Source organism: Grampus griseus (genome assembly GCF_964374135.1).
Source record: "Grampus griseus genome assembly, chromosome: 3".
Lineage (NCBI taxonomy): Eukaryota > Metazoa > Chordata > Mammalia > Artiodactyla > Delphinidae > Grampus > Grampus griseus.
The window spans coordinates 29,428,859-29,451,359 of record NC_139019.1 but is presented as its reverse complement, the minus strand read 5'-3'; the positions used below and the strand labels follow the sequence as shown (position 1 = coordinate 29,451,359).

At 37.1% G+C, this 22,501-nt stretch overlaps 1 protein-coding gene across 2 annotated transcripts in view; it reads left to right on the top strand.

Annotated features, from left to right (window-relative positions):
* The window catches only part of NADK2 (NAD kinase 2, mitochondrial), a 46,391-nt gene that overhangs the window by 5,743 nt on the left and 18,147 nt on the right, over nucleotides 1-22,501 (top strand). For both annotated transcript variants that reach the window (XM_082651336.1, XM_082651337.1), the window contains exons 2-6: nucleotides 9,785-9,873; nucleotides 10,754-10,842; nucleotides 11,923-12,004; nucleotides 17,241-17,324; nucleotides 19,128-19,264. In XM_082651336.1, the coding sequence (XP_082507462.1) occupies nucleotides 9,785-9,873; nucleotides 10,754-10,842; nucleotides 11,923-12,004; nucleotides 17,241-17,324; nucleotides 19,128-19,264 (481 nt within the window). The remainder of the gene's footprint in view (nucleotides 1-9,784; nucleotides 9,874-10,753; nucleotides 10,843-11,922; nucleotides 12,005-17,240; nucleotides 17,325-19,127; nucleotides 19,265-22,501) is intronic.

The window sequence follows — 22,501 nt, the reverse complement described above, 5'->3', positions numbered from 1 at the left end:
TTTTCCACTATTAAAAAAAATGCTGCAATTAAAAATACAAATAATTTTTCCCTAAGCATTGAATAACTCCCTGATTCCCAGTGTTCTCATGGGCACTTGGTAGACTTTAACATTTTTACCAATGTGATGAGGGTGAAATTGTATCTTTTAATTTTAAGATACTTAAATATTAAAGAATAAGGAAGAATTTATAGGTGAAGGAGAGAGAGAACAGTACTAGTAAGACAGTGGGAAAGGTCATCTTTTTGCCAGTAAAAAGAACTCAAACATTGGTGACTTTAATTCACAGTCAGAAAAATCTTACATCATGATGTACTCATATTTGAAATAGAAGGTAACATGAAGCAGTTTACCCTTGTTACATGTAGTATAGTTTATTTATAATGCTGGTTGTGATCAGTGGGTTGGTATGGTACCCATTCTAAGGGCAATTTGAAAATCATTGCTCAAGAGGAAGTAATATTGAGGCTAAACAGGTAAGTGGGCCTTATAAAGTTGTTAAATGCCATGGTTTTATCTCCTAGTGGTTTTCAGTCTTTTAGCAGCAGAACACAACTCTTGCTCAGCCCTACTCTCTTCCCCACAGGAGTGGAGGGATGGGTCAGTTTTCTGAGACGTCACCATTCTGGGACTAGTATGAAAGCAGGCTTCGGGTGGGAGTGGTTAGATGACGAGGGGAATAGGAAATACTTTTTAAGGAAGAAACTCATTTAGAAATTCCAGAGGCAAGCTGTTGCATGAGACCAGATAAGAGTTGATGTTGCCCAGAACTCAAGCAGTGGCAGCATGAACGTAAAGGACAGATTGGAGAAACAGTTTGCAGGTATAATTATTGGACTTCACCACTGGCCGGCTATGGAGACTGAGTGTGAAGGGAGAATTAAAGGTGACACCTGGGGTTTACTTTGTTGACTAGGTAAATGGAAGTATTATTAACTGTTATATGGGATTCAGAAAAGCAAATTAGAACGGGGAATATATAATCAGATTTAGATGGTTTTGGGGAGAGGTACTTGATCTACATGTGGGTGAATATAAAGGTAGGCATTTGAAAAATTGAGCCTGTAGCTCAAGAAACAAGCTTGCCCTGAAGTTTAATTTCATAGGTACTGGTGTATACTTGGTAGATCAAGTCCCTAGAGTGGGGAGAAAATGAAAATGAAGTGAGAACGGATAAGAATGCCAAGGAAGGTAACTTGAGCAATCCCAACATATAAGGGAGTAAGTAAACAGAATTAAGGGGAATGCAGAAGTAGGAATAAAACAATGGGGAAAGTAAAGGTGAGAGTCTGAGATAAAGAATAAATGGAATAGAAATGATCCAAGATAAATACCAAATATAGCTGAAGAAATATTTAGGGTTCCCTGCTCCTGGCCTGACCATACTAGGTAAGTAGTTTCCTTTAGCTGTCAGTTAGGTACCACTAATCCTTTTAAGGCAATTTTGCATGGTGCTTCGTGTACCATTTAGTTAAGTGTATTCTTCTAAGAGTGCTTAAATTATGCCTAGTGAGTTTACATACCAAACTGTCATTGTGTCACGAGTTGGTGAGACAGTGTGTTAAATTTAAAAAGACATATTTCCTTCCCTTACTGGAGTACAAAATAGTAACGCTCAGCTGACTAGTAAAACAAGTTTAAAAAATTTGTAATAGATTCAGTTTTGGTCAAGTAAAAATGTCTGTGATACTTTAATAAAAGTGTTTGGGCCGTTTAGAAAATAGCCTATCACCTCTGACTTGAAGGTGTGGTGAATTTCTGTCCCTTCAGAACCCTCTTTTTTTTCCTTTCATGCTGTGTTGTGTTTTAACCTCTGAGCCGCATGGGGAGAAGTGATGTTGGCTTTTGGAGATTTTATAAGAAAATTCTTTTGCTAATACTGAGTGTGTCTGCCTGTAGAGCTTTTAGATTCACACTGCTTTCTCCAAGTATCCTAGTGAATAATCATAAAAGAAAGGTTTTTTTTTTGTTTGTTTTTTGCTTTTTAATGCTGATAGGAACTAACAAGCTTTTGGGGGAAAAAAAGGAAGAAAATATTAAGAACTTTGTTACTAATACCTAAGGTGTAGCGTTGCATAATTGAGAGTGTATTCTAAATTTCAGTAATTTCTCTAATCTCTTAATTGTAAGACATTTTACAGAGAATTCGTGTGTTCTTGTTTTTGTCTGATTGAAGTATGTTTTTAAATCTTTGAAATGTTGTTATTTTCTGAGGGGGTAGCTAGAAATTCTTACTAGCCTTTGAATATTAAAAAAAAACTTTAAAAAATATGAGCCAGTTGAATAGTGATTTAAGACTTTCTAATTGATGCTTTTTATTAAAAAAAAGCATGCTTTTTATTAAGGCATTAAAAATGCCTTATCTCTTAGCTGCCTAGTTAGCCAGTACATGTTAATGCAGCTTACTAGCCCAACCAGCTAGATTGTTTATGAAAGTAATTAAAGAACTTGTATTCTCTAAATAAATGTATCGAGCATGAGTTGTTAAATAATTAGTTCACAAGAAGAAATGTGAGTGGGAATAAGAATTTATGAAGTGACATTTCTGCTCCAATATTAAGTATTCTAATGCTAAATGAACTTTGTCTTTAGATTTGGAACTTCAGTGTTGCTAGCAAAACATATTAAAATCGTGGAAAACTTAGTTTTCTATTAGTTCTTTATAATTTTTCCCCTGCAAATTCAGACCTCCTTCACCATGTCAAATTGAAGTTTCATAAAACTCAGCTGCTGAGTAATCTTAATTTTCTGGAGTTTTCTGAGAGCCAGGAAGTAAGCACCAAAGCTCCTGAACCACCAGATTAGAATTAATAGTACCGATATGTAGGATTTATGTCCTTTATTCCTGGGTATATGTTCTATATTGTGGAAGCCAAAAATGGGAACATAAGATAAAAATCTGGACAGTGAATTGAACTCTGAAGGCCAGTTGCCCTTAAGTTTTATTTATAGCAGGTTAGAAGCAGTAAATTTGATGAAAATATTTTAATAGACTTTTCTACCTTTGAATGGGTTCTCACTGAGTTTTCAGTGCTGCATTTAATGCATTTGATTGAGCTCAGCTAATGTTTAACTGAACACAGTAGTAGGCACTCACATATCTGAATGAATAAATTCAATTTTTTAGAGCTTAATTTCTAGCTATTCAGTGTTTACTCTTGAAATGGCTTCATGAGAGGTAATTATTGTAAAAAAATAATATAACGTGGTAACTTATCTGCTAGAAAATCAGGGGCTTGATATTGAAGCAGGTTAGTTTGAGATGCCTGTTAGATATCCAGAGAAAGATGTCAGAGACGCAGTTGGGTACCTTCACCTGGAGCCCTAAAGATAGGCCAGGATTAGAGATTGCAATTAGGAGTCATCAGCATCAGCATACAAGATCTCTTTTAAAGCCTTGAAACTAGAGATCCCCAGGGAGAGAGCAGAAAAGAAAATCACTGTGATCCATATTTACTGAAAGGTGGTTAGTGCAGTTTTAGTTAATCTGTGGTTGGGTAATGGAAGTAATAATCTGAATATTAATGCTATGTTCATCCATATTTAGAAATGATACTCTTAGAATAGTTTTTCAACCCTTATTTACATTGATTTGTTGATCAAAGTAAATGAACGATTATCTAATTATTACCTTGCTTGCTGCTTTCCTTTAGAGAAAATATTCTTAACATTGGTTTGCTCTGTCTAAATATAATGAGGTTTATATCTAGGCATTAAACTGTTGTACAGGCTGTCTCATTTAGTATATGCGAGTTAACATCTATGGATTAATTTTTTTTCTGTGTGGAATTCAGTTTATTTTTATTTTCCCTTTTTAAAATTTTTATTGACGTATAGTTGATTTACAATGTGTTAATTTCAGGTGTACAGCTAAGTGATTCAGTTATATATATATACACACACATATTTATATACATATATATATAAAACATTTTTAGATTCTTTTCCATTATAGGTTATTACAAGATATTTTGAGTGTAGTTCCCTGTGCTGTACAGTAGGTCCTTGTTGGTTATCTGTTTTAGATATAGTATTGTGTATATTTTAATTCCAACCTCCTAATTTATCCCTCCCCACCCCTTTCCCCTTTGGTAACTATAAGTTTGTCTTCTGTGTCTGAGAGTTATTTCTATTTCATAAATAAGTTCACTTGTATCATTTTAATTTTAGATTCCACATATAACTGACATCATATATTTGTCTTCCTCTGTCTGACTTAGTTCACTTAGTATGATAATCTCTAGGTCCATCCATGTTGCTGCAAATGGCATTATTTCATTCTTTTTTATGGCTGAGTAATCTTCCACTGTGTATATATACCACATCTCCCTTATCCATTCATCTGTTGATGGACACTTAGGTTGCTTCCATGTCTTGGCTGCTGTAGATAGTGCTGCTATGAACATTGGAGTGCATTTGTCTTTTCAAATTATAGTTTTCTCTGCATATATGTCCAGGAGTGGAATCGCTGGTTCATATGATAACTCTATTTTTAGTTTTTTAAGGAACCTCCATACTGTTCTCTATAGTGGCTGCCCCAATTTATGTTCCCACCAACAGTGTAGGAGGATTCCCTTTTCTCCACACCGTCTCCAGCATTTATTATTTGTAGATGGACTAATTTTCAAATAGCCAAATATGTCCTCAGCTTCTCTTCTGAAAAGCATGTTTCCCTGTAGATTATAGAGTGAGGACAACACTATTTTAAAAGTCTTAACCCGGGCTTCCCTGGTGGCGCAGCGGTTGAGAGTCCACCTGCTGAAGCAGGGGACACGGGTTCGTGCCCCGGTCCGGGAAGATCCCACATGCTGCGGAGCGGCTGAGCCCTTGAGCCATGGCCGCTGAGCCTGCGGCCTGCTGAGCCTGTGCTCCGCAACGGGAGAGGCCACAACAGTGAGAGGCCCACGTACCGCAAAAAAAAAAAAAAAAAAAGTCTTAACCTATTCATAAACAAGATTGGGAAGGTAGGTATCAAAATATTCACACTAATTATCCCAAGGTAATAAGATTATATGTAGTTTTAATTTTTCATGACTGTGTCTTCCATGTTGTGTTGTTTTTATAACCTTTTTAAAAAGAAAAATACATATTATTAAAATACTATCTAAAATTGGTTTTACTTTATAATTCAGTAAGTAATGATTTAAAACAAAAGAATATAAGACTGTATTTTGGACAGGTACTGGAAAAACAGATTTTGTGTCATAAAGAGTCAAGGCGTAAGGGAATTTGGAAAAGGAAAGAAAATAACATGCTTTTTTTTTTCTTCCAGTTTTATTGAGATGTAATTAATACACAGCACTGAATAAGTTTAAGGTGTACAGCATAATGATTTGACATACATACATCATGAAATGATTATCACAATAAGTTTAGTGAACATCTGTCATCTCATATAGACATAAAATGAAGGAAATAGAAAATTGTTTTTTCTTGTAATGAGACCTCTTAGGATTTGCTCTCTTAACAACTTTCATATATAACATAGAGCAGTGCTAATTATAATTACCATGTTGTCCATTACATCTCTAATACTTATTTATCTTAAAACTTTGTACCTTTTGACTGCCTTCATCCAACTCCACGTCCCTCCATCCCCTGCTTCTAGTAACCACAAATCTTACTTCTTTTTCTATGAGTGAGTTTGTTTTTGAAGTATAATTGACCTACAATGCTATGTTAGTTCCTGTTACAGAACACAGTGATTGGTATTTCTGTACATTTCAAAATGGTCACCACGTGATCATTTCATACCTGTGACCCATTTATTTTGCAACTGTAAGTTTGTACCTCTTAATCTCCCTCACCTATTCTTTCCTTCCCCCACCCCTCTCCCCTCTGGCAATCACCTGTTTGTTCTCTGTATCTATAACTGTTTCTGTTTTGTTATGTTCTTTTTTTTTTTTTTGATACCGCATATAAGTAAAATATAGTATTTGTCTTTCTCTGTCTGACTTAATTGGCTTAGCATAATAATACCCTCTAGGTTCATCCATGCTGTCACAAATGGCAAGATTTCATTCTTTTTTTTTCAAGGCTGGGTAGTATTCCGTTGTGTATATATAGGCAGCATAGATATGGGTCTTATTTTTGTATCCATTCAGCCACTCTGTGTCTTTTGATTGGAGCATTTAGTCCATTTACATTTAAAATAATTATGGATAGGTGTGTACTTACTGCCATTTTGTTAATTTGGGGGGGTTGTTTTGTAGTTCTTTTTTATTCTTTTCCTTTGTGATTTGATGACTATCTTTGGATTCCTTTCTGTTTTGTTCATGTGAATCTATTGTTGATTTTTGGTTTGTGTTTACTGTGAGGTTTATATCTTGCAATCTGTATATACATGTGACTGTTTTAAGTTCCTGATCTCTTAAGTTCAAACTCATTTTTGCTCCTTCCTCTCATGTTTACTGTTGGGCATCATGTTTTACATCACTTTGCATATCTCTTACCTACTTATTGTGGATATAGATGATTTTACTATTTTTGTCTTTTAACCTTTTTACTAGCTTTGTACATGGTTGATTTACTACTTTTACTGTATATTTGCTTTTACCAATGAGCTTTTTCCTTTTGTAATTTTCATATTTCTAGTTGTGGCCTTTTTTTCCCCCTCTGCTTTGAGAAATCCCTTTAACATTTGTTGTAAAACTGTCTTAGAGGTGCTGGATTCTTTTAGCTTTTGCTTGTCTGTAAAACTTTTGATCTCTCCATCAAATCTGAATGAAAGCCCTCCTGTGTAGAGTATTTTTGGTTGTGGGTTTTCCCTTTCTTAACTTTAAATATATCATGCCACTCCCTTCTGGCCCACAGAGTATCTGCTGAAAAGTCAGCTGATAGCCTTATGGGAGTTCCCTTGTTCGTACGTAACTTGTTGTTTTTCCTCTGCTGCTTTTAATATTCTCTCTTTATCTTTAATTTTTTCCATTTTAGTTACTGTGTGTCTTGGTGTGGTCCTCTTTGGGTTAATCCTGTTTGGGACTCTCTGTGCTTCCTGGACCTGGATGTCTATCCTTTCCCATGTTAGGGAAGTTTTTAGCTGTTATGTCTACAAATATGTTCTCTGCTCCTTTCTCTCTCTTTTCTTTCTGGGACCCCTATAATGTGAATGTTAGTGTGCTTGATGTTGTCCCAGAGGTCTCTTAAACTATCCTCATTCATTTTTATTTATTTTTTCTCTTTTTCTGTTCAGCTTCAGTGATTTCCACTACTATATCTTTCATCTTTCTGATCCATTCCTTTATGTCATCTAATTTAATGTTGATTCCTTCTAGTGTATTTTTCATTTCAGTTATTGTGTTCTTCTCTGTTCGGTTCATCTTTATATTTTCTAACTCTTTGTTAAAAACTTCTGACTTCTCACCCTTTTCATTTCATCTTCTCCAGAGTTCTTTGAACAACTTTATGATCATTACCTTGATCTCTTTATCAGGTTTAGATTGCCTATCTCCACTTCACTTAGTTCCTCTGGGGTTTTATCTTGTTCATTAATTTGGTACATATTCCTCTGTTGCTTCGTTGTTCTTAATTTGCTGTTTTTATTTCTATGTATTTGGTAGGTTGGTTATGTTTTTCCAACCTGGGAGAAGCAGGTTTTATAGGAGATGTCCTTTGCATGCCAGCAGCACACTCTGCTCTGGTCACCGGACCTGTGTGCTCTAGGGGTGCCCCCTGTGTGGGCTGTATGGGCCCTCCTGTGATGGGCTGACTACTGTGGGTGGTCTGGAAGGCGTGGCTGGTCCCGGGTCTGGTTGGTTGTCAGGCCCTGCCTTGCGTGGTGGCTGCCAGCTGCCGTTGGGTGGGGCTGGGTCACAAGGCTGCTGGCTGTGGGGCCCTGGGGCTCCTTGCGTTGGTGGGCAGAGCTGGGTTCTGGAGTAGGTGGTTGTGGGGCCAAGGGCCCCGGGTCTAGTCTTGGCCTGCCGATGGGTGGGGCTGGTTCTTGACATGACTGTCTATGGGGTCGGGGGTGTCTCAAAGCTGGTGGGAGGGGCCGGATCCTGTGGCAGTTGGTTGAGAGGTCCAAGGTGCCCCAGAGCTGGTGTTGGCCCACTGGTGGGTGGGGCTGGGGTCAAGAGGATCCCCAGGCTGGTGCCTTCCCACTGGTGGGTGAGGCCAGGTTCTGAGGTTAGTGCCATCACACTGGTGGATGCAGGCGGTCCTGGAGTCTCTGGCTGCAGGGCCCTGGAGGTCTTGGAGTCGGTATTTCAGCCCACTGGTGGCCAGGGCCAGGGCCCAGGGGGTCCTGGGGCTGGTGCCTACCCCCTGGTGGGTGAGGCTGGCCCCCAGACTGTTGCAGGCCCACTGGTGGGCAGAGCCAGGTCCTGGGGTCTCTGATTGCAGGGCCCCGGGGGGCCCATGGCTAGTGTGAGCGTACTGGTGTGTGAGCTGGGTCTTGGGCCCTCTGGTGGACAGGGCTGGGTCCTGGGATATCTGTGGCCTCGGGGTCTTAAGGCAGCAGACCTGTGGGTTCACATCCTGGCAGTAAAAAGCTAGAAGGAGGATTCCAAAATGGTGCTTGCCGTCGCCAGCATTCTCGTGGTAGAAGGAGCTTCCCAAAATGACTGTTACCAGTGTCTGTGTCCCCAGGGTGAGCTCTAGTTGCCTCTTGTCTCTTCAGGAGCCTCTCTAGGATCAGCAGATGGGTCTGGCCCAGGCTTTTTTCAAATTACTGCTTCTGCCCTGGGTCCTGGAGCGTGTGAGATTTTGTGTGTGCCCTTTAGGAGTGGAGCCCCAAAGCCCCGGCTCTCCTGAAAGTAAGCCCTGCTGGCCTGCAAAGCCAAATGTTCTGGGGACTTGTCTTCCCAATGCAGAGCCACTGGGCTGAGGAGCCAGTGTGGGGCTCCGACCCCTTGCTCCTTGGGAGGAACCTCTGCAATTGTAAATTATTTCCCCCCATTTGTGGGTTGCCCACCCAGGGGTATGGGTATTGACTATACTGCATCTCCGAACCTCTTACCTGTCTTGTTGTGGTTCTCTTTTATATCTTCAGTTGTAGGTGATCTTTTCTGCTAGTCTTCTGGTTTTTTTCTTGAATAGTTCCTCTGTAAGTAAGTAGTTTTGTAAGTAATTTTGTTGTATGCTGAAAATAACATGCTTTTTAATTCTAGCATTCACTCTAGTGGACATATTTCCTACCTGATGATTAAATGGATGTTTCTAAACTTCTCTCTCAACATTTTACTTTACAGATTATTCAGAAGACATATACTTTAAAAGAATATTAATGATAAGATAGTGACATTATAAAATATTCTAAATGACTAGGAAAAATAATCCTTGAAGGCTATATGTCTTTATATCTAAAAGTTATCCATTCTCAAGCAGCTAACAAGCCCTTTGTTTAGATTGTGTAAATTCCAAATAGAGTTCATAAATCTGAATACAAGAGAGCTGAAAATCCAAGTAGAACAAAGGTCATCTAACTGCCTTCTAAAATATTAGTTCATCTTTGGTCTTCAGTAGCCATATGCAGTATGTTAAAAATCCATTTAGGAAAAAAAGCACTCAAGCTGTAAAACATGAGATTTTTGAGATCCCATTGACCACATGATTCAGGAAACTTACTGCTGTGTTTGGTATTAAAACCAAGTTTGGTATTAAAACCAAAGTCTGGAACCAGACTTTCTAATTAAGTTTATACTTGTAGGTTTCACATATAGTCATTAAAATGTATCTCCCCCCCCCAAAAAAAAACCCCATTCTGCTTTATATAGGGCTTTTTAAAGAAATATAATATGTAATATATATTATGTAATAAGGCAAAACTTGTTTTATTTTGATATAGCTTGCATTGAAAGGCTCTAGCTACAGTGGACTGCTTGAACGACATCATATTCACACCCAAAATGTAGAGCACATTCTTGATAGTTTACGGTAAGTCTGTGGGATCAGGTCTTGAGTGGGACTTTCAATTTTTATTTTTACTAGCAGCTAATACTTAGATTTTTAGTAAAGATGGCCATTATAGAATCATTTAAAGAAAATTATATCATGGCTAATGGACCTGATATTATAGTGTTTTTAAGGAAATTTTTATTGTACTCTGAAAACTTCACAGATTTTCAGTTATTATTTGGTCTGCCCAAGAAGTGCCTTTTCTACAAAGAGTTAATTTTGTACACAGCAGGCTTCAACTGTAGTGCAGTGTTTTATTTCTTAAACAGAATAGTGGATTATGTAGGTGTTCATTATAATAGTCTTTGAATGTCTAAAAATTACAAGTACAGAAACTTCAGTTAATTAGGGGCTAAATGAGTCAGCAAATAAGTTTCTGTGTATGCAAGAGAATCAGTGTGAGAACACGCAAATTAGAAAGTATTTTAGTCACTTTCAGTGTCTGGCACTCAATATTCGTTGAATTTAAAATAACAGCTATTCACTTTTATAATTTAAAAAATTGTCTCTCGAGGTGTTAGTCTTCTGGGCCGTTTTGTATTCATGAATTTTAGCATCAGAAAGAGTAGAGAAAAGGAAATGCAATTCTAATTAATCAATATTGCTATTCGTCAAGGGCTTTAAGAGATGTTTTTAAAGCACATGGCGATTTGGGATAGTCAGTTTATACATATGCTTCCTAATTGGTTGTTGTGGGTAAGTGAAAATGAAGCTGACCTTACAAAGCTAAACATAAATTTGTTTATAAAACAAACTTGTTTATTTATTTTAAATCTCTCTTGTAATAATCTGCCTCTCAAAAAACATACTCCTTTATGTTACTGGAAATTTTATACACACTTTACTTTTTTTATCTTAGGAATGAGGGGATTGAGGTTCGTCTCGTAAAGAGGAGAGAATATGATGAAGAAACTGTTCGATGGGCAGATGCTGTCATAGCTGCAGGAGGTAATAGTTTTGCAGAAGTAAAGGTGCTGGAATATGGAAATGCTCTTTAATAATCATATTGCCAAATACCCTGTGGTCTAGCTGTGATGAAGCTTTCAGAGTCCTACCATAAGACGAATTTTTGGATTTTTAGGATCAGTTTTTAAAAGACGTGCTTTATACAACATTTTACTTTTCTAGTGAACGATGTTACTCTAAGGTTCTGTGCATGTATTTCTGTGTGTATATTTAAAGTGTGTATTTAAGTATGATTCAAAGGATTATTTATAACTATTTTGGTTTAGTTATGCCAGTCTTTAAAAAAAAGTTGAGTTTAAGAGTTTAATGAGGGCTTCCCTGGTGGCACAGTGGTTGAGAGTCCGCCTGCCGATGCAGGGGACACAGGTTTGTGCCCCAGTCCGGGAAGATCCCACATGCCGCGGAGCCTGTGCGTCTGGAGCCTGTGCGTCTGGAGCCTGTGCTCCGCAACGGGAGAGGCCACAACAGTGAGGGGCCCGCGTACCGCAAAAAAAAAAAAAAAAAAGAGTTTAATGAGATTAGATAAATTCCATCCCTCTTTGGCCCCAATATACTTACACTTACACTTGTTTTTTCCTGAGCTTTATTATTATGTTAGTGACTGTTCTCTATAAACCTTTACATGTTTTTTGGAGAGAAAAATCCAAATCTGGACACTTTTGTTGGATGTATTCTCATCAAAATGATTTATGAATTGGGACTGATGTTATGTGAGAGGGAAAGAGGATTGGTTAATAGAAGTGATAGAGTTAGAATAGCGGTTCCCAGCTGGAGGCTACTGCTGGCATCCAGTGGGTGGCCAGGGATACTGCTCGCCACCCTACAAAGTTCAGGACAGCCCTCACAACAAAGAATTATTTGGCCTGAAGTGTTCATCTTGCCACTGTTGAGAAATTCTGGATTAGAGTGGGAGAGATAATACAGAGGGATAGTGGGTAGAAAGGAGTAGACCGTGGCAGCCAACAGGATGGGGTGAGGGTGGGATTATTAAAAGAACTAGTGTTCAAAATGTTGTTAAAAACTAGTTTTGTAACAAGTCTGGTTATGTCTTATGTCCTTTAGGTGATGGCACAATGCTTTTGGCAGCAAGTAAAGTCTTGGACAGACTTAAACCAGTTATTGGAGTAAACACTGACCCAGAACGGTAAGGAAAAACTTTTTTGTGCTTTGCTTTGCATAGTACCTGTTTATGATAAATCTTAAATTTGGAAGCTCCTTATCCTATTGGTACAGGGTGTTTACTATGGTGCATGCTGTGTAAGTGGAAACATCACCGTTGCTGGCTATCGTGAATGTTAGAACCATGTTCCAAAATCATTTCAGTGATGAAATTTAGGCATGTAGAATTGACCTCTACCTTTAGTAGATTTCTCTTCTTTGTCGTTATTTTCAAGGACATAGCTCTCTTTTTTAGCTTAGGCATGAGAAATATATACACATTTCGCTGGCGGTGGTGGTAGAAAATTATGATATGGGATGGACAAGTTCTCACATTTGACTTCCCAGGTTGTTTGGGAGTAATATCTGTGGGAGGATAGACTTGAGCCCTTGACCCAGGTGAGTACTGGTGAATTTGGTGTTGCTGAAGATGGATGAGTTAATGATGTTCCATCTTCTACCCTTCCTTCTGGCTCTCATCTACATTCCTGAATATGCCTCCACTGATTTCCTGGGTGACTTCGTTGACTTAATAAATAGACCAAACCCTATTATCACTTTTTTTTCCTTTCCTTAGCTTCACTGACATTTATCCTCATTCTGTTCCAGCCACCCACAGCCATGATCATACTTGGACTTTGTCATCACCTAGAATTTCCCCACCTCTCAAATCACTCTGACCATAGCCGCCTACCTTAATAGCAGTCCTACTTCCTCAATTCTAGTAAATCTGTCCTTTGGCTTTCAGTGTGTTTATCCCCTCTATTTTTTTTCCTTAATTCTCCCTTACTTCATTCACTTTCCTGACAAATTTCTTAAATATTTTGTACCATTATCTTTCTGCTCAATCATGGATGAGTCTTTTCTACTCCACTCTGTACTGTCTCCAGAATAACTGATTAACATCTGTCGTTTTAACTTAGATGCTGGTGACTCCAGAATCTGTATATCCAACACTGATCTTGCTTCTACTCTTACCTTATAGTCTCTTCTCCCCACTGCAGCCACAGTGATTGTTTTGTAAAAGTTTGATATATTCTGTGACCTCTGCTCAAAGTCTTACTGTGGTTCCCCATCTAACTCAGAATAAAATCTAATTTTTACTATGACTGGGGTGACCAACTCATCCTCATCCTGGTTTTCTTGGGACTTTCTCAGTTTAGCATCGGAAGTCCTATGTCCTGGGAAAATTGTCAGTCTCAGGCAAACTGGGACAGTTGGTCCCCTTCACTGTGACATTCAAGACTCTACATTATCTGGCCCCTGACTGTTCTGTGTCCTTATGTCCTATTATTTTCCCTTTCTTCATGCTATTCTAGCCATACTGGCCTCCACTTGCATGTATCCGGTGGCATTAAAAATGTAACATGTCTACAGATGAACTTATCTCCTTCCCCCCACCCATACTTGATAAATGAAATCATAATGGGTGCTGAAGCTGTGATGACCCATCCCTCACCACCTTCCCTCACTCCCTTTGTTGTATTGGTCTAGGGATTTAGTTCTAAGTTTTAGGGATCTTACCTTTGAATCCATCTCTTCCCCTCCTCACTGAATTTAAACATAGCTTTATAGTTTGTGGTTTAAATTACTGTAGTAACTTCCAGTCTTGCTCTTTCCAACCCATTCTTTATACTTTGCCTTAATGGTCTTTCTAAAGTACAAATTTGGTTGTATCCACTCCTTAATTAAAGTCTTTCAGGGTTTCCTTATGACCTTCAGGTTATATTGCAAATTCCGTAGCATAATATATATGATCTTTCACCATCTGTTGCCTATCTGCTTTTCTAGTTTCATCTACCCTCATTTACCTGTAGGCACTATACATTCTTCAGCTTAAAAAAAAAGACTGATGCCTCTCTAGGAACATTCTAGGATCCTTCCTAAAGTCTGTTCTTTGGGGGTTTTTGTTTTTTGTTGTTTGATTTTTTTTTTGCGCTATGCGGGCCTGTCACTGCCGTGGCCTCTCCTGTTGCGGAGCACAGGCTCCAGACGCGCAGGCTCAGCGGCCATGGCTCATGGGCCCAGCCGCTCCGTGGCATGTGGGATCTTCCTGGACCGGGGCACGAACCCGTGTCCCCTGCGTCGGCAGGCGGACTCTCAACCGCTGTGCCACCAGGGAAGCCCTGGGGTTTTTTTTAATTGTATTTTTTTCGCAGTTTTATTGAGATATAATTGACATACAGCACTGTATAAGTTTAAGGTGTACAGCATAATGACTTGACTTACACGTGTTGTGAAATGATTACCACAATAAGTTTAGTTAACATCTGTCAACTCATATAGCTGGAAAAAAAAAAAGGAGGGGAAAGTTTTTTTCCTTATGATAAGAACTCTTAGGATCTACTCTTTTCATAACTTTCAAATATACCGTACACCAGTGTTAACGATAGCCATCATGTGGTACATTACATCCCCAGTACTTATCTTATAGATGGAACTTTATACCTTTTGACCACATTCATTCAGTCCCCTCTCCCCTAACCTCTGAAGGTTGTTCTTAAGTGCAGTGTAATGTATGAGCATCCTAATGTCATGATTGAAGGCTCACATATGGGAGTTTTTGCTCTGGTGAGGAGCTTTGTTGATATCAAGAAAGAGTTTGAAAGAGTAAGTGAAAGAGTTCTCCAGATGTCCATGTGCTTTTCATGCCTTTGTTTGTGCTTTTGCCTAGAGTGCCCTTACGACACTTACTCAATTGTGTAGTTCTTTTTCATTCAAGACTGGTACCTCTCCTGGGCTCTGACTATGATTCCTTGTACAGAGAGCACTTATCTCTTCCTATTATTTTCTGCTTGATTGTCTCTTCCATTAGACTATAAATTCCTTGAGTATAGGACTTAATTTCTCTATTGCTAGCATTTTAATTGCCTTTAGTATTCGTGCACGTGTATTTTAGAACTTTGCAATGACATAGTTTTACATCATTAAAGTAGGAGATTCTTTAGTGATCATATTTTATACAGTTTATTGAAATATATTTTCCTTTAAAAGCTGGCTTAATACTCATTAGCCTGTGGGGATTTTGAAACTGGTAAGCAACAGGTGTTGCTTCTCTAATTTCTGCCTAAAATGATGTGTTCTAGAAGTCCTCTGGTTTTTCTTTTTGCCCCCAGGCAGAAATGTATTAAGCCCCTGGCTTGTTCCATAATTCAGGTTGCCTGAATTCTTTTTCTTAAGCACAGAGGTGTCTCACAATCCTTAAATAAGCCCAGAAGTTAATGTTCAACTTAAGTTCCTTCTTTTCTGTAGTAGTTGTTAAATGCAGCATAACAGATCATCCCAAAACTTAGAGGCTTAAAGCGATAATAATCATTTATTATCTCTCATGGTTTCTGTGTGTCAGGAATCCAGGAAGAGCTTGGCCGGGTGGTTTTAACTTGGGATCTCTCGTGACGTTATAGTCAGATGTCAGCTGGGGCTGCAGGCATCCGAAGGTTTGACTTGGGTTGGAGGATCTACTTCTAAGATGGCTCACTTGAGGACTCATCTAAATTAAATATACAATTTCGGTTTTCTCTTTTGTATTCTGTACTCACTCTACTGACCCCTGTACATAATTATGACATTTAAATGCTTAATGATCAAAATGGGATAGAGGGCATGTGATAGCCAACCTCCAAGATAGCCTCCTAGTATTTACACCTTTATGTGGTTCCCTTCCCACTTCTGTATTCAATCAGGGCCGGCCTGTGGGACCAATAGAATATGGAATAACAGTGTGTGAATTCCAAGGCTAGGTCATAAATGGTATTGCAACTTCTGTATTGGTCTCTTGGATTGCTCATTCTGGAGTAATTCGGCCACGGTGATGTGAGGATACCAGAGCCGCCCTGTGGGGAGGCTCACATGGAGAGAGACTTGAGGCCTCTTGCCAACAGCTAGCACCAGTGAGTGAGCCACAATGAAAGTGAATCCTCCAGGTCAGGTCTAGATTCTTCTCTCTAGAGTGTTTTAGACCTGCAGTTGACCTCCATAAGTATTCTATCAAATGTTGATTATCTTTTATAATCTTAGCACTGTAGAGAAGTATTGCAGTAAATATAAAAAATTTAAGAATTTAGTCCCCTGCCTAAGTTTCTTAACCACAGTGTTGACCCTCTCAGGTAAATTGATTAGTCACAACTTTGTAAAAGCCTTTTTCTCTGCTCTTCACGTTTATGTTAATTTACAGTTATTATTAAGGGTTTGTTTTGCCAGGCCTACTCTCAACCTTTCCTTCAAGATTGCAGCATCATATAAATGATGATGATTGAACTTTCTGGACACCTTTCCTCACGTTAGGTGCCGTATCCTCTCATCTTCCTGTGTCAACCTATAGGCAATCTTAACACTTTGTAATTTGCATTTAAAAAAAAAATTTGTCTTCCACATAAAGTTGTTAACTCCTTGAAGGAGCTCATCCATATATATATATATATAATTTATTTATTTATTGTTTATTGTTTATTATTTATTTATTTATTTATTTTGTGGTACGTGGGCCTCTCACTGTTGTGGCCTCTCCCGTTGCGGAGCACAGGCTCCGGACGCGCAGGCTCAAAGGCCATGGCTCACTGGCCCAGCTGCTCCGTGGCATGTGGGATCTTCCCGGACTTGGGCACGAACCCATGTCCCCTGCATTGGTAGGCGGATTCTCAACCACTGCACCACCAGGGAAGCCCCTTTATATATTTTTTGAATAAATGAAGGGTTACATTAGATTAAACTGTGAGTTCTCTTTTGGTTAAAAGAACATCTTAAATGACATTTAAAAGGGATTTATGGTTCAAAAAACTTTCACATAAATAGTTTGATTCCTCATAATAACCTTTTAGATTGGTGGTTTTATGGCCCTTTTAGAGATGAGGAAGCTGATGCTAAAGTGACTTGCCCAAAGTTATAGTTAAATAATTTAAAGGTAAGATGCAAACACCACTATACCATTAGATAATTTTACAGGGAAATCAATCAGTGGCAAATTCGGTTTTATTTTTAGTTTTACTGTAATGTGGAAACTTAAGTTGTATTATGGCATTAAACCTGTATTTAAAGTACTATTTCTATTTGGTCTTTTTTTTTGTTCTTGTTGAAAGCATAGACAATTTGTGGCAAAATGAATTATAGAAGTAGAAATTCAAAAAATTTCATATCTGATTTTTGTAGTTTAGTGATACCTTTTGAATTAAGTACTTTTTTTTTCTTCTTCCCTTTACACCACGCAAATTCCTTTTAAAATAAAGGTCTGAGGGTCATTTATGTCTTCCTGTTCGATACACACATTCCTTCCCAGAAGCCTTACAGAAGTTCTACCGTGGTGAGTTCAGGTAGGAATTTCTTACTATTGCTCTATCATTATCTTATTAAAATATTATTATTATTATTATATAATTATATTATTAATGTGTGCCATTAAAAATGCTGTTAAACAGAACAAATTAGATAATATTTGGATTAGTCCATAGGTGTAACAGTAGCCATAAAAAATAATACATTAGCTGAGTCACAACCACATCTAACTTCCCTTCTTCCAGGCTGACTGGAGCTGTATGGAGAAACCCTGCCAAGTGCCACTTGGCCTATAATGTAATTGCAAGTAGAGGTTTTTCTCCTTCAGTGAGATAGAGGCCATGTCGCTACTTTAACCTCGTTACATGTTTTTAGCAGTTTGGTAGAAAGATGATTAAAACTGTTGGTGAAAAATTAAATGTTCAAATTCTCTGAGATTTTTTATTTTTTATCCTCATCTTCTCCCATCCAGAATGACTGAGGGTTAGATTTACTCTAACCATGCTGAGATTCCTGGTATCTCTGCCTTACATGTTAAGTATTTCTTAAGCAGTGGAGATGTTTTTTCATATTTCTTTCACTTAATTTGTTCAGTGGTCAGACTGCCCTGAAAAGAGAAGGGTGGAAGGAGCTGAGTTGAGGTTGGCCGATTAATTAGAGCCAAGTTGGACTACTTTTCTTTCCCTGACTTAGCCTAGATTTTATAGAGAGAGAAAAAAGTTTTTTGAGAAAACTTTTTTTCTCTAGGTATTTGTGAAATTGTATTAAATTTTCTTGACTTCTGGAATCATTTTTTTAAAATTTATTTATTTTATTTATCTTTGGCTGTGTTGGGTCTTCATTGCTGCGCGCGGGCTTTCTCTAGTTGCAGCGAGCAGGGGCTACTCTTCGTTGTGGTGCGCAGGCTTCTCATTGCGGTGGCTTCTCTTGTTGCGGAGCACCAGCTCTAGGCATGCGGGCTTCAGTAGTTGTGGCACACGGGCTCAGTAGTTGTGACACGCGGGCTCTAGAGCGCAGGCTCAGTAGTTGAAGTGCACAGGCTTAGTTGCTCCGCGGCATGAGGAATATTCCTGGACCAGGGCTCGAATCCATGTCCCCTGTATTGGCAGGCGGATTCTTAACCACTGCACCACCAGGGAAGTCCCTGGAATCATTGTTTTTAGTAACGATTCCAGTTTCTAGTCATTTCAGAAATTTAGCACCTTCACAAATGACTAATATACTCCAAGCAGGAGTGTATTTTTGTATACTTACCTAGTAGAATCTGTCCCACTGGCTTTTTCATATGTTAGTTTTTGATTTTGACATTAAACCTGATTCTTGTTTTCTTCACTTTTACCAAAAAGTCATTTAAGTTTTAGGTTTAATCTTAAGTGTTATAATATTTGTTATCGAACTCTTATTGTAAAAAACAGAAAAACAATATTACAGAATTTTAGGGAAGGGATTTTTATCTAATCTGACCACCTTAACATAATAGTGTTTTAATTTCAGAATGCTTTCTTTTTTATATATGTGTTATACAATGAGCAAAACACAACTATTAGCTAAGTATATAGGATTTAATGAATACTTGATAAAGAGTTTGACTTTAATTCAAGTTTTTTGGGAGGTTTTATACAAGTACATTAGATATTGCCATTATAATAGAAAAGAGAAATAAACATCTAAATCTGTCTTTGATCAGGAACCTGTGGGTTTTAGGTGTTTCTAGTATAATAAGTTCATGGAATAACTAGTTTTTTATTATGAATTTTTTAATTTTGAGAAATTATAATGTCTAATCCTTTGTTTAATTTATTCTATTTTAATATAATTTGCTTTTCCTTCACTCTTCTAAGATGGTTGTGGAGGCAGCGAATCAGGTTATACCTTGAAGGGACTGGCATCAACCCTGTTCCTGTGGACCTTCACGAACAGCAGCTAAGTTTGAATCAGCATAGTAGAGCCTTCAACATTGAGAGAGTTCATGATGAAAGTAGGTAGATTGGGAATTAAGTGTGTTTGGGGCAATATGTAATTTATAGTTCCTTTGATCTCTAATTTCTAGAAGTAATAATTTATAATTATTTGGGGATTTCAGTGCCACTGACAACACTTAAGGAAGTGCAATGAACTACTTGAGTTGTAAAATTTATTATGATTAGATTCTGAAATAACAAATATAGCATATTTCCATGTGAAATTTTTTTCTAGGGTGGATTTGAAAACTCATTGATTAGGGAAGGACTCTAAAATGTCCAGGAGGATAGTTGATATTTAGGGAAAGATTCTTGGCCTTAATCTTTGAAATGTCAGAAAGGAAGAAGAAAATGGTAGAAAGAAAATGAACCAATCTGTGAAAGATTTCATAATAATTATACATTTATATACTTACATTTAATTATATTTATCATGGTTCTAGTTATTGATTAGAATCTTTCTGTTAGGAAATTTTCGCATCCCAGCTTTAAGATTTGCATTTCAAATACTTGTGTAAGATGCTAAGAGAATATTAGCATAAGGTGATATGCAGGTTTTTTGTTGTGTTAAGATGAATGCTCAGTTTTGAGCTAATTTGTGGATTATAATTTAGCAATATTTTCCCACTTTTTCCAGTAACTGTAAGACTTTTATGATGCAAGAAGATCCCAAGAGATATCCTAAATGTCTGTGGACTGTATAAAAGGATATTTTTTCCTCCTGCATTTCATTTCTTGGCTAAACTTATCAGCAAAAGCTGTCTTTACATATCTGCTTTCTGTCTTTGTTTCTGTCTTGTCATGGTATCTTGATGTTTACTTATGTTTATTTTTTTTCAGAGTTTTTCATGGTGATTTATAGCTTTATAGGTTAACATGTTCCTAAACTGAGTTAATGCCATGTTTTAAAGATGCTGCTTCTTCCCCGGGAAAAAAAAATCATTTGATTTTTAGAAAGTTTTTAAGTAATTATTTTTAAAAAATCTAGACATCTTTCAAGTAATTCATAAGCATATGATTTCTTATTATCATTTTTGAAAGATTGCAGTAAATATTAAATTTTTTTTTTTAAGATATTAAAATCTTAGCTAGAAATTTTACTTTATACCTCACCAAAAGAAGTTATTGCTGTCTCCAAAAGATGTTCAGGATTTGGTTTTTTTCACCAACAGCATTATAGGAAAGATGTAGCTTGGTATTTAAAGATTCATTGCTCAGATTCCTATCTCAGATTCACTGTTTTTAGTTTATAAGCTAAATTAATGTATATGAAACAAAATTACACATAAACTTAGTAATATTCAGGATGTTCCTATCTCATTAGTGTTAGTTCTGGAAAAAGAACAGAAAATGTTTGAAATAAAAAATATATATATAAGAAAATTCCTAAAAACTTAGGCACCAGTTTTTGAATGTAAGGACCCACAAAGTACTTAATATAGTCAGTGGTAAGAGGTCCCACACCAAGGTATGTCAGAATACTAGGGATAAAGCAAACCTCTTGCAAGCTTCCAGAAAGGAAGTGATGGTGGTGTTGGTGGTGATTGTGGTTGGAACAGGTTTTTTGATATATAAAGAATCTGGAATCACAGTACTTTCAGATTTTTCAATAATAACCCTGGAAATTACTTTACTTATATTAATTATTAATATTGTTATTAGCAATTATATAACATTTACAATGTCTAGGCACTATTTTAGTGGGCTTGTTAGAGGGTTTTTTTGGGGTTTTTTTTGATAAAAGAGCTTTATTTTCTGAGAAAAATTTAGAAGGATTTCAAGGATATCTCATATTTGCTATTTAAATTCTCTTCAAGTTGGCAGGGAACATTTTCTAGGAAGCTGCCATTTGGGATTTTTGAATATAGAAGTAGGTTTGAGATTATAAATATACCACCATGTTTGATCCCTGATCGCTTTCTAATTTAGAACAAAAGATGACAGAGAAAAACAATCCTAGTTTTTTTTTTTAAACTTCAGCTTGCAAAAGGGATGATTTAACTTTTAAGCAAATAAAATTTTCTATCTAGTGTTATCTATCATTAACTAGGTTATATTTGTATACAAGTTAATGAAGAAGAATTCATTTTTATTACCTTTATACCTTCAAGGGAAGGTAGGGTTGATTATTTTTTAAAAAACTTTTAATCACATAAACTAGTAACTTTCTTATTTGAAAGCCTGGTTGTATTAATTTGGATAAGTGAATTGATTTGATAAACAATCCCATAATCTCAGTGGCTTAACATACTGAAGGTTTATTTAGAGCTCAGCTCACTGTCCAAGGGGTGTTCAGGCAACCTCTGAACAATGGCTCCTACCATCTTCTAAGGCCTCTGAGTCTTCTGTAGCTTGTGGGGAGAAGACGACAGTGAGAGCATGGAGGATCCTTAGGGAAGTTTTAGGAGCCAGGCCTTTTCACTACTTTTGCTCATATTCTATTGGCCATTACTAGTCCCATAGGTATACCCAATGTGAGTAGACCTGGAAGCATAGTCTAACAGTCTGACAGTGTGAGGGAATTGCACAGGGTTGCAGTCTCTGTCACTAGTATAACAATTCTATACTTAAAAATACAAATTAATAATTAATTTTGTAATGCATTCTCTTGGATAGAAAATTGTTAATTGGTATTGAGTCCATCTTATCATGTCCTGCTGAAGCAAGTTGTAAATGAACAGTTCATGATTAGATAATGTTTGGTAGTCAATTAGCATGAAAGAAAATATAAGCAGAATTAAGATGATTAATGAGACTCGAAGCAATTTTACGTTTTCTCTTCCTTCTTTGATAAAAGATTTCAAGTGAAATTCAGCAAGCACACATAATAAAAGTGCAATACAGAAAGGAAAATTAGGATGAGGAAAAACGGGTCTAGAGGTTAAAAAGTCAAGACCATATAAAATAAAAAGATATGGTTACAGTTTGATGGTGAGATTTCAGATTTATTAGTAATATTTAGTGGGTACTTACTGTTAGTTGAGCATTTGCAGAAAATCTGTGAGGAGATGTAAAACATTCCATTAGTGATTTACCCTATGCAAAGAAAAATAATTTAAACAATAAATTTTAACTTTTTACATTGGTAAAACTTGTCAGATGTGAAAATGTGAATATATCTAGTACCAAATTAAGAGTTTCAAGAGTTAGGTTTTGCAGTCTGAAGTACAATCAAATTCGATTAAACACAGCAAATTTTCTATATACCTTTTTGTGTCACATTCTTTCTACTATATTAATGAGATTTAGCTGAT